Raw genomic sequence first — 12,791 nt, forward strand, 5'->3', positions numbered from 1 at the left:
CGTCTAGCACGTGCACGGGCAAAACCGCTTAATGTAAACAGAGAGAGGGAAAGAGAGAGGCGGAGAGAAAAGAAAGGAAAAACAACCAAGCACACTCACGCTTTTGGTAAATTTGCGGCCACTGGCACTTTTGTTGTTGCTTTTGCTGCCGTTACTCGCGCTGCGACTGCGTTTCCGAGCAGAGGCAGAGGCACTGGCAGAGGCTAACATTATTTGGCCGCTGTTGTTGCTGCTATTATTGTCGATATTATTTTTGTTGCTGTTGTAGTAGTTGTTGCTACTGCTGCTGCTATTGTTGCTGTTGCTATTGCTGTTAAACGATGTTATCGTTGCTGTTTTTGCACCTTGCTTTTTCGTTTGCTTTTGTTGAGATGTAGCTGTTTGAAATTGCTGTATTTGGAGTATTTCTGGTATTTGCGGTAGTTTTGGTTTTCTCGCTAAACGTTGTATTTGCTGCAATTGCTGTATTTCTGGTATTTTTTGGTGACTTTGCATTGATATTTGTGTGGGTTGCATGTGAGCCCTTTCATTGATACTCTGAAAATCAACGTTTTGCCTTTGTTGTTGTTGATGGTATATTTGTTGCATATAACTTTGTTGTTGCTGTGTTTTTTGTATAAATTGCAACTTGTTTATTTCTATGGTTTGCTGAATTTGTGGAAAATCCTGGCGGTTTTGTATATGATGTTGATTTTGTGGTATATCTTTGTAAATATTATTTAGTTGTAATCGCGGATTTTGTTGTTGTATTTGCTGCTGTGCTTCTTGTATTTCCAGTGGTTGCTGGTGTTGTTGGAGCATTGCTAGAGCGAATGAACCACAAAGAGGAGACGGCGTACAAGACATAACATGTTCGCCTCACCGAACAAGCACTATCTCGCTCTGGCGCGAAACAGCTGACTCTTGCCGGCTAAATCAGCTGCTCTAGCTCTCTCGCTTTGCGACTCTCCCTCTATCACCCTCTCTTTGTTTCTCTTCACATTACATTTTGCACATCTACAAAAACACAGATGCACAAGAAAAAAAACAAGTCTCGCTTTTTAACGTTTTTTTTTTTTGTAGTAGGAAGTTGTGTGCGCGAATTTTAAGCGACACTGGGCGGCACGTCACGTTGCTCGCTCTTTAAGTTTAAGTTCGATACTGAGAGCCAGTCGGCTAAAATTGGCAAATCCAAAGCACAAACACACACACGGTAACACTAAAAAAAAAATTAAGCCGAACGCGACTCCACGAATGTTGTACTTTTCGTTTTTTCTGGTTTCTTGCACAAACACACACACAAAATTGCACATATATACAAGTGCGTACATATGTATGTGAGCGGGCAGTGTGTAATGTCTGCTAACCGAGTGAACTTAAATTGTGTTTAGCAACCGCCGACAAAACCAAAACGACACCGACACCACCGCCGTCTGCAGCCGAAATGTCGCTCTGCACTCTGCCCGCTCTCTGCTCTCAACGGCGCTCCTCTCGCTGCTGCTCTGCGGCTCTGCCTCTGTGCCGCGCTCTCGTTGCTTCGCGATGTTTCGCGCTTGTTCTTGTTGGCAAGGCCGTCGACTGCGCTGCCGACGTTGACTGCGGCGTTAGAAAGCTTGCACATTCGCTAACTGCACTGTCATTAAATCTTTTTTTTTTAAATCCCCTTTTCCACAGCATTTTATTGAGAGTATTTCTGTTAATCATTTCACTTAATTTAAATAATTTTTTCGCCACAGAACGTTTTATATCCAATCCTGTGGTTTAACTGAGTTTCGTTTGACTTCTTATATTTTGTTGGCTTACATTAATTATTTTATTTAATTTTTGCAGCACACAGCCATCAACATTAAGATGCAAATATGAACACATACAAAACGCAATCATATGTACATATGTATGTACAAAAACCGCAAGAAATGAAACCCGACGACCTCGTATTAATTTGTTCCAGTGCTGTTTAATTACAATTATAGCCACAGCTTAAAAACTATTGTTTATGTATGTATTAAGAGATATGTATGTATACACATATGTAAATACACTATACTAAGTCATTAAAGGAAATAAAAAAGAACAATGAAATTGAAAATAATAAAAACAAAAATATCGAATCGCTTTCTAGTATTTTCATCAATATTGTAAATGAAAGAGAGAAGGCAAGCAACCGCTAACGGTTGCCTTGCCAATGACAGGTGATGCAGCTAGTCAGAGGGTTAAAAAAAATAAAAAAATAAAAATTTTAGGATGAATTAAATGCGATATTAACTCAAATTTGCACATACACAAATAAAGTCATTGGCATATGGAGACGATGTACATATGTATGTATAGCCATATACTCACTTTTGCATATTTCGGTTTTCGGATTTCCACAAGCAACAAGAAAATCAATTAACTCGAAGCTGAAATTTTCCCTAGTTTCTTGGCTTTTTTCTATTTTCTTTAGTTTTTTCAGCGATTTTTATTTTTTTATGGCTGAGTTGAGTTGCACTTTTTGCGATTCGTCGCTGATTTTTCTTCCATTTGATTTGTGAAACTTTCACCCGAAACAAGTCAACAACAAATGTGCCAGAGCCAAATGATTAAATTTTTCTATACACCTTTACCTATTTTTCTCCATTTTTTGCATATGAGTGAGTTAGTTAGAGAGAGTGTTTGTGTTTGTATGTACATAAATACATATGCTTTCCCAGGTCTCCGAAAAATAAAAACCTGCCAGCTGACGTAATCGCGAAGCATAACAAATAAAAAACAAAAAAAAAAAAAAAATACAAAAATAAAAGATTTGGTGTATAAAACAAAAGTTTTGTGAATTGGGCGCGCGTGTGTCGCCGTCGTCAAGTTGAGTCAATCAACAAATACACACGGACACTACATAGTCAGATGTGCACACGAAACGACAGTAAAAACTCCTTAAAACGCAAGACATTTATTGTATTCATCTAGAAGAGAAAATCTGATTCCTAAGAATGATCTGTCAGATCTAGTAGACAGTTTGTAGATCTTTTTCTGTAGTTGTTCACACTAAAAAAATTTAAATAATTCCAGGGTGAAATAAAATGAATAAAATCTGAGGATTTACTGTTGATTAATACGTACATATGTATGTATGTACATAATTGTAAATTGTTAAGCAGTTGTCGCACAATCAGAAAAAAGCAAAGCAAAGAGAGCAAAAAGATGAAAAAGACGAGGCGGAAAGAAATTGAGAATCACGAACAAAAAAAAAAAAGGGAATGGTAAAAGAACACATTAAAGAGCTAAATCTAAAGACATTTCTTACGATTTTTATCATCTGGGTCAACCGAAATAGATAAGAAAAATAAATCGACATATGTATATCGAATAATTTGAATCTGAATAATTTACATTCTTAATTTTCAACTAGACTCCCTCTAATTGGACTTTAATTCGCCATTTCCGATTAGGCGCATTCTATACATATCGCGTAATTAATTAGAAGAAAGAAGACGAAGCGAAAGGAAAGTATAACTAATTAGAATGTTTCAAAGCTTTACGAGATAAAACCAGGCAAAATACCTCAAATATGCGACAAGCTTTCAACGTTTATCGGTTTGTCTTTGCTTGTCGTTGGCCTTTTCTTGTTTCCCTTTTGATAACGAACGGTGAGTATGAAAATTAAACAAAAGAAACCTACACAAAAAGCATCGAGAACAAGAAATAACAAATTAACATGCCGCGAATATAGAAACAAAACAATGGCGAAAAAACATAGTGAACCTTATGTGGGAGAGCCAAAGAGGCCCAAAAACAAAACTGCACAATGAAAAGTGGAGAGCAGCAGTGTTGCTCAACATAAATAGATTTTTATGTTTTGGGGTAAATATTTATAGAAAAAGTTTATGCAGTTTATGTAGTCAAAAAGCGCTGAAGCTAATTTCTAAAAATTATACCTGTTCGTGCAACAAAATTGGCTTTTTATTCATTACCGTCTAAAAAGTAAAGTTTACCGTAATATAGGTAAATGCTAATTGTCAATTGCATTTGTGTTAAAAATAGCTATATCTGGCGGGGAAAACCGCTGAGCTAACAGCACTGTCACTCTCGCAAAGTCGCGAGAAATCGACGGCGTCTAATTATGCTGCAACAACAAATACAACTAAACAAGAACAGGCAAAGGTGGTGAGAGAAGGGGAGAAGAGAGAAAGAGAGCGACCCAGTCAGTGGAAAATAGACAGCGACCCACGACAACAAAAAACGCAGCGAGTGGTGAAGAACGAGTTGCTCTCGCCTCCTTTCTTTTTCACACCCTCCCCTTCTTTTTTTTTTGGATAACTTTAAAAACAGTTTAATTTACTATTTGAGCAAACGCGAAATGCAAAACAATCAGCACACACATACACACACAAACACTCGCAAATAAAGAAATTGAACAACAAAATAACGAAAACAGAGAAAAGAGTGTCGGAATAAATTAAATAAAAGGCAACTGACGTTTGACGATGTGTCGTCGATTTCGTTTTGCGTTTTTATTCGCCGTTTCCCTTCCTTGCTTCTTTTGCTTTCCTCTTTGGTTTGCGCTTCGTTTCGGCTGCGCGTGTTTTTCGTTTCAGTTATTATTGAGACTAAAAATGCGGCGTGAGATTTGATTGTGAGTAAGCGCAACGCAAAGAGCAAATCGTCAAAGCGGCGACGCTGGCAGAGGCAGCAACGTCGGCAGAGTACGGCTCACACAAAAAAAAAAAATAGAAAACCGTACTAATAATAATAAAAGGCGACGACACAAAAATTAACAAAATAAAAACTCACGAATGACTGACTAAAAGCAAAAAGATAAAAAGTTGAATACCCTAGAAAAGCATAAAATACACAGCATATAGTAAAAACTTTACAATATCGCACTCTGCAATTGGTTACATTAAGATGGTGTAATTAATACTAAATTAAATTGAATGGTACTAAATTGTTGTTTCTGCCATCAGCCACTGATATTATTACCAAGAGTGGGCATTTGGGCTAGACGAGGGGCGTGGCATACAGTCAATTCCGTTTTCTTTTTGCTGGTCGTGTCAAATATTGAAATAGGTAATCGACTTTGTCGACGTGAAATATATTCTGTTTCTCACAAATGTATAAAAATACCCGGCAAAGCAAAACAAACTGAAAATTATAAAAAAAAAACACCAGACAAAGGAGCAACAACAGAAACATTACCGCATCTGTTGGAATGAATAATATTGGCTTTTTTTTTTTTTTTTTTTTTGGCATTTATGAATACATCCAAAACTCATGATGTGTGCATTCATAGGTGAGAAATCTTGACAAAAATTTCACTTCTTAGGCGAATGGAATTTTTGAGGACTATTAAAATGAATAAAATTAAAACGAAACTGCAGGAGCAATTAGTTTATTTTTAGAGCAGTTCAAGAGGGCAGAAATAAAGAGCGCGATCAAAATAAATAGCAATCGAAGAGATGGGGTATAAATACATACATATACATACATTCGAACGTTCATACATAAATGTGTAATACATAGTGCAGTGGCTGCATATGGTATATGTGGCATATGCGGACTGAAATGGAATGGCTCTATGAGTTAACTTCATTATTCTTATCAACGGGAAAATGTCGGAGATACTTTCGTACGTATACAAACATACATATATGTATGTGCAGTATGTGAAAACAAGTACATAATGTACGCAAAGAAAGATAACAAATGCAGAGGAAGCAGCTGAAAAAGGGGGGAATACGGCAGAGATTGTGATTTCTCTGAACCACATTCCCCATATATTTCCAGTAAGGTAGGCCCCAACAAATCCGTCTTACTATCCAAAAAACAGCATTTGAAACGAGATTGTAAGTTCAATCTAAGTATATTATATATATTTTATGTATCTAGGGGTTTGCTTGCAATTTAAACTTGATAGTATTACTATTTGCGATTTTGTATTTCCTTGTACACGTACTTCCTATTCCCATTCCGCGTAGATTACCAATCAGTTTTATAAATATAACCCAGAAATCGGCAAACTGAGCACCTCAATCGATTTGTCATTGAAACTGTGTGTATAAATGAGATACAAATTACGATTCTGGGGATGAGCGCATGTTTAGAGCATGGAGTGGGGCATGGAGTGGTGACAGTGACTCAACTCGACTCAGGTTCCCTCGATTTGTCCGACTTTTAGGCTCCTCATCTTTATCGGCTGACTGCCATAGTCAGTCAGTCAGTTCGAACGGAAAGCCAGAATTCAGGATAGCCTTCGATTGCCTTTTGGCTGTGGGTTAAGCACAACCCGTTTCCCTGTAAATTGGCATATATAAAATGTATATACATATAAAAATATATCACATTATGCATGTGTATATAGAAACGTATACGCATTATTTATTGAGCGATTCTGCTTCGCTTTGCGTTCATTTCTGTTTTCCTTTTCGAATGCCTATTGAGTTATTGATTTTGATTCCCACTTTTTTGGATTCTCCTTCCCTTACCTTGCAGTTCTTTTATGTAACCAAATGTACACTATATATAGTGTTGTATGGGAAAATCTATCGAGGTGCGCTTATTATATAGCCTTTGCTTTAGAACATTGCCCTCGACTTTGCTGTGTGCTCTCCTCGCCGAGCTTTTGTGATTTTTTTCTACTTTTTATTGCCATTGAAACAATTTGTACTTAAAATTGTTTAGATAAGATTTAATTAGAACAAACAATGCAGCAAAGGCAAACAGAGAGCCAACAGAGAAGGAAAAACTGAAACTGAACTGAAATATTGAGCGAAATAGTATGGTAGATGGTGGAAACTAATAAAGGAATATCCATATATCTACAAGTATATACACTAAGATGTACATAGATATTTGAGGTTGGAAACACAAAGAACTCGGTTTTTAGGGCTCTAAAAGTGTTGTTAACTCGTGAATATTTATCAGTCAGACTAATTGTGACATACTTAGTCGTAAATAAGAGTATGCATGCATGTACATACATACATATATGACTACTATATATCGGCGTCTGTCTATACATATGTATATCGGAGCACTATTCACAGCGCCGATAGTAACAACAATGAACGCAAGTTGAGAGGCAATGGCGCACTTTAATAATAAAAATCATTCATACGAAATTCCATTGGAATTTCATGCTGCTCTTTCTCTTCATTTCATTTCGTTTTGTTTCGCCTTTGCCTCTGCCTTCTTTCGTCGTTCGCTTTGGACACAACTTCTGTTTTTCGATTCCGATTGTACCCTCAGCTTCGCCAGCCATTTTTCTTGATTTTTATCCACCAAGCGCAAGCTTGAAAAGCTTTTTTTTCTGACCCACCAGCTTCTTTTTTGATGATAAGTAACGAATATACCAAAAGTTATCGCATAAAAACGCAGAACTTAACTTAAATTGTAACTTGCTTTAATTCCCTCCAACTCGTAGACTAAAAAGGCATACTAGGACTATTGAGGAGGTATAAAGATACTTATCCAACCCTATAATGTAATGTAATTATTCTCGATTTGGAGCACAAGGCAAGCTAGTCTAGCCACGTTCATATGTCCATCCGCATGAACGGCAAAATCTCGGGATTATATGTTTTCTAGTAGGTTTTCCTTGGTGCGTTCAAAATCTCAGGCCAACGGTGCGTATGGGTGTTGCTGGTGTTTGAGGGTTTCTGTAGTTTGATTGGTTTGAGCCATCATCATTGGCAGTGACTGCTGCCCCAGCTGGTGCACCACCACCAAATCCTCACCCTCTCGACCCCCTCGCCGCACCTAGCCCACCTCCGCCATGCTGCTCTTGGCCCGAACCCCCCGCCAAAAACCGCCCGCACCATCATTTCAAATGTTGTCCAGGGGCTTGGCTCTCGCCGAAATTCGCAGCTCACTTTGGGGTTAACGATCAGGGTAAGGCGGCAGGGGTGGGGGTGGGTGCTACAAAGGGCTTCCTTTCTGCTACCAACCAGGCGACTGCCACTGGAATTGTTTTTCGTCTCGCTTGCACTTCCAGCCAAACATCAAGTGCAACATCTGAGTGGAGAGCTAACTAAACAACAACTAAAAGGAGGGCAGAGCCGCGACAGAGCAGCAGCAGAGGACGGGCAGAGGGGCACTGCACCTAGCGAAATTCACTTTTCTAATAAAAAAGAAAGAAACAAATTGCTAGTGTCCTCTTATGATCAATGCAAAAGTTTCATTTTGCAAACGAAACACAAACATCAAGTGTTATTTATGCGTTTCAGGGTAATTGATTTCTTCGAGTGTATGAGCTGGAGAAAGCAGTGCAATCATCAGCAGAGGCTAGGAATAACTAGCGGGAAAGAGCCAAAGAGAAAAGAAAAGGGTGGTAGGAGGACGGGTGCCCCAGTGGGCGGCTGAAGAGGTGAAAAGTGGGTGGGTCCAGGGGGGCGGGGGGCAGGGTGGTGATTCGTGATAGGACTGGTTAGTGGGTGGTAGAATGGCCTGCCAAATACACAGGGGCCAACCGAAGCCAAAGCAAATATTTCAAACTTGCCTGGAAATATGGAAAGTTTGTCTGCGTGTGGGCTGCGTGCTTCTGCACCGCTATGTCAGTGTGTGCGCCTGTGTGTATGTGTGTGCGAGCTTGGAGAACATCTACGTGTGCGTGTGTGTGTGTGTGGTCGTATTGCATTGGGCCAAATGCATTCGGCGCTCCTGCACCTGCTGCTCTCCAAAAGCCACCTTGCGCCTTTGTCCAACAAAATTTGGCCACCCCATTTTCTACACTGGAAAAATGACTGCACATTGAATAAAAAGCTATCGTTCATTTCTGCGCATTTTGAAGCTTCTGCTTTGCAATTAAATAAATATTTTAAGGGGCTGCATACTGAAGGAACAAAGTAGTTTTTCTATGTACTTCCCCTTTTAATTTTGCTCCATTTTTGGCTGTGTATCAATTTCAAAATGGCGGAGTGAGTCTGACAAAGGGAGTGGGGAAAGTTTCGGGCACTCGGCGAAGGTACCCCCCTCACCACCCACATACACACACTCTCCGCCCTCTCCATCAGCGTACGTGAGTGTGTGCGTGTCTCGCGCTATTTGGCGGAAGTCACAAACTTATTGGTTAGCAACGGACCAAAAAGGGGGATAACCAGGGACGCAGTGCGAGGGGCATGAGGGTGGGTGGGTGTTTGAGGGGCATGGAGGGAGAAGAGGGCTCCACGGAAGAGCGGGTACTGCGGGGGGTTCGTAGCCAAGCCCGGACAAAATGGCGGACATGGCCTAGAGACGTATAAGCGAAAGCAACAACAACAATAATTACCACTACCACACTAAAACCGAGAGAATTCTGCCAACGATTGACACTTTCCAGTTTGCAAGTTGTTTTCCACGAATGTTGCTGCAACGCTTTGCTGCAGCAATTAAAATTGGTTAAGAATTTCCTTTAGCCAGAAATGGTATAATATTGTAATAAGTTTTAATACATATATGAAATTCGGTTATATGTGAATGCAAGAGCAATTTATCAAGTTCCTTACTAAGAACGATTAAATTGATTTCCCTCCATTTCAAATAATACTCACGTAGGAAAGATACATCGCTTTGCTATATCCATAAAAAGTATTTCAAGACACAAATAATAACAAACTTTTTATATCCTTACCTGAAATTAGAGAAAGGTAAAACAATAAGTTTCCATAGCATTTGATTAAAGGTTGATTAATACTAATTAAACAGCAATATTTGTACGAACATTTTCGTCTCTAGGGTGCAAAAACACCCAACGCCAAATCTTTGTTAAAGTTCAGGGAATATGTTGCGCAGCAAAATATGCTACAAAAGTACATATTCACTATGTCTGTTTTCCGGGAAAACCCCGCCCTCTCAACCACCAGGCGGAAAAACTAACTCAACATGACTCTGATTTCAACACATGGAAAACCACCAACCCACCGTAGCTGCCCACTTCTAATTTTTTCCCTTCGACACTTGTTATTCACCACAGGCCGAAAATGGGGTGCAGAAGAAAAGGGGAGGGGGTGGCGTGTTAAATTATTTAAAGTTTTCCCAACAAGATGATGGGAGTCACACAGACAGCGGAGGAAGGAAAGCGGAGGAAAGCGAGAGCGTAAGACAAAAGGTATGAGGAAATATGGAAAGAAGTATAAAAAGTGGATGGTGTAACGAAATAGAGGGAAATATGAAGGCAAAAAAGAAAATACACAACGAAGGACGAGACACGCAGGCGTGGGTTAGGAATTTTTCAGGGGGGTTTCCGGGGCTTTTCACTGCTATTTGGACATCGCATCCTTTCGTGTCGTCGTTTGTCGGTTTTATGGTCTCGACTCATCTGGTTTTCCTGTCCATTTTCAACGCCTCTTTGCCACCCACTCTCTTTCCCCACTTTTCCTTGCTTTGCCGTGCTTTTCGGTTGGTTAACAATTTTCCTTCAACTGAATATTATATCATCTTTCCTTTTGTGGGCCAAACGCAACCAGTTTGTCAAAAAAAAAAATTGTTGTTCACAACACTCTAATAAGAAAAAAACTAAATGAGTGTACAATTGAATTTATATTATTAAATATTATTATATTAAAACTGACTAAGTCTTCGGGACCATAAACGAAAAGAAAAGTTCCGTTCTTAGTTTTAGCATTTCAAAATTTATTTTACCCTTAATTCAATTATCACCACACGGGCCAGAAGCCCACGCGGCGTATGAATTACTTATTAAGTATACGCCCAGTCAACCAACCAAAGTTTTTTTTGGGAAACGCTAAGTTAAAGAAAGAAAATATGGTAAGTTGTTCGCTATAACAGAAACCATTGAAGGATGAAAAAATGTAACTAGAACTAAACCAAACGAATTCTGATATTTATTTAAAGCCAGGCCAGTCAAAGTGTTATTCCAAATCAAAGGTTAAAATACTAAACTTATCTACAAATTGTTTGCCCAGCAATTATTTCACTTTTTAACTTAACTTGAGTGCGAAATGAATTTTGAACTTTAAACCAAGAGTGGAATTTAGAAGTCTGTTTGGGAATTATACTTTGACTCAATGCATTATTTATTTACCTTTCTGATTGCGCGAATAAAAAAAAACAAAGAAACCCGTATAAATCGATGTGGAGCTGTTACCTATATATAGATGTCTTTTTCTATATATAGCAAACCTATAGAACAGTTGCTACGGCCTAAAGTTGTTGCTCCGTAAAATGGGCGAATGCCAATAAAAAATATCAAACCGGGAGAGGTACATTTATACATATACTATATAAGCGGAGCCATAGAGGTACAAACTGAAAAACCTGAGTAGTTTAGCAACTTTGTCGTCGCAATTCACTTCAAATGGATTGGAATTTTTAATACTAAGCAAGCAAGTTGAAAACAGAGCGAAAAGAGCTTTTAATGTAGTCTACACGGTAATCGATCTAATCTTAATTGTTTTTAGAAAGTAAAATAATTTGTTATATATATTTATTAAATTTCAAAAAATGTCTTATACCGATTAAATAACTAACAACTAAATAGTTCAAATTTGGTTAGGACTGGGCTTGGATTTCGACTAGAAATCGATGAAAACAAATTGCTTTTTGTTTTACCAGTAGCTTCTCCTTTTGCAAATGTAAAATGCAATTTGTCCTTTGTTTAATTCTTTTGGTTGGTGCTAGATTCGATTTGCTTCGATTTTTGCTTGCTTTTGTGAATTGTTGTTGATCATTGATTGTAATGTCGGCAACAACAACGATCTCTTTATAGAGCCAATTGCAAGTGTACACAAGTGTGTTCGTATGTAAATTGCTTTGTTTATGGGCCAAGCGAACAAAGCAAAAGCGAGCAAATCGGCCACAGAAAAGTATATAAATTTATATATATATATATATATATAATTATGTAAAAGTCAGCTCACTATGTTCAGAGCGTACATATATGCTTTCGATTACATAAATACAAATTTCAATTGAAAGTCGTTCAAGTGCAAAGCACGAGAAAAGAAACTAAACAAAAAATTAAATACTAACAAAAGTACACTTAAACAAGAGAGAACGCTATAGTCGAGTTCCCCGACTATCTGATACCCGTTACTCATATACTGGAAGTGCGAAGGAGAGTCTTCAACACTGACAGTTTTTGGCGGTTTGTGGGCGTTATAGTGGGCGTGGCAACGATTTTTGGCAAATCGATAGAAATTTACAAGACCAATACAAAAATGAAAAAATTTCAGAACATTTTTCAAAAGTGTGGGCGTGGCAGCTTTGGGCGGTTTGTGGGCGTTAGAGTGGGCGTGGCCAAAAGTTTTTTGGCAAATCGATAGAAATTAACAAGACTAATACAAAAATGAAAAAATATCAAAACATTTTTCAAAAGTGTGGGCGTGGCAGGTTTGGGCGGTTTGTGGGCGTTAGAGTGGGCGTGGCAACATGAATCGACAAACTTGCGCTGCGTCTATGTCTCTGGAGTCTGTATGCCGAATCTCAACTTTCTAGCTTTTGTAGTTCCTGAGATCTCAGCGTTCATACGGACGGACAGACAGACGGACAGACGGACGGACAGACGGACATGGCCAGATCGACTGGGCTACTGATCCTGATCAAGAATATATATACTTTATACGGTCGGAAACGCTTCCTTCTGCCTGTTACATACTTTTCAACGAATCTAGTATACCCTTTTACTCTACGAGAAACGGGTATAACTAGGGGCGAATGGGAAATAATGTAGATGGGTTTTATTTCAATAACGATATCTTAATTATCAACATATCTATAAAACAACAAAAGTCAATGTCTTTAGTACTGTGGGGAAAATGTAGAATGCAAAGATCAGTGATACATAGAGTGACTATGTATAGTCATGATTTCTCTGTTTGCTCACTTTTGATGGCCTGCAA

The 12,791-nt window shown here is 38.6% G+C and overlaps 1 protein-coding gene and 1 long non-coding RNA gene across 5 annotated transcripts in view; one reads left to right on the plus strand and one right to left on the minus strand.

Moving 5' to 3' along the window:
* The window catches only part of LOC6524300 (serine/threonine-protein kinase tousled-like 1), a 59,956-nt gene that overhangs the window by 10,987 nt on the left and 36,178 nt on the right, over nt 1-12,791 (minus strand). The window contains exon 1 of one of the 4 annotated variants that reach the window (XM_015190109.3): nt 100-1,391. The exons of the other annotated variants lie outside the window; for them this stretch is intronic. Within the exon in view, the coding sequence (XP_015045595.1) occupies nt 100-846 (747 nt within the window). The 5' untranslated portion in view covers nt 847-1,391. Of the gene's footprint in view, nt 1-99; nt 1,392-12,791 lie in introns of those variants that run through there. 4 annotated transcript variants of the gene reach the window in all.
* LOC120322375 lies at nt 1,584-4,702 on the plus strand. Its single transcript, XR_005562168.2, has 2 exons — nt 1,584-1,748; nt 1,810-4,702. It is a non-coding gene; the product is annotated as an uncharacterized LOC120322375 (long non-coding RNA).

Source organism: Drosophila yakuba, chromosome X, assembly GCF_016746365.2.
Source record: "Drosophila yakuba strain Tai18E2 chromosome X, Prin_Dyak_Tai18E2_2.1, whole genome shotgun sequence".
In the NCBI taxonomy this organism is placed as follows: domain Eukaryota; kingdom Metazoa; phylum Arthropoda; class Insecta; order Diptera; family Drosophilidae; genus Drosophila; species Drosophila yakuba.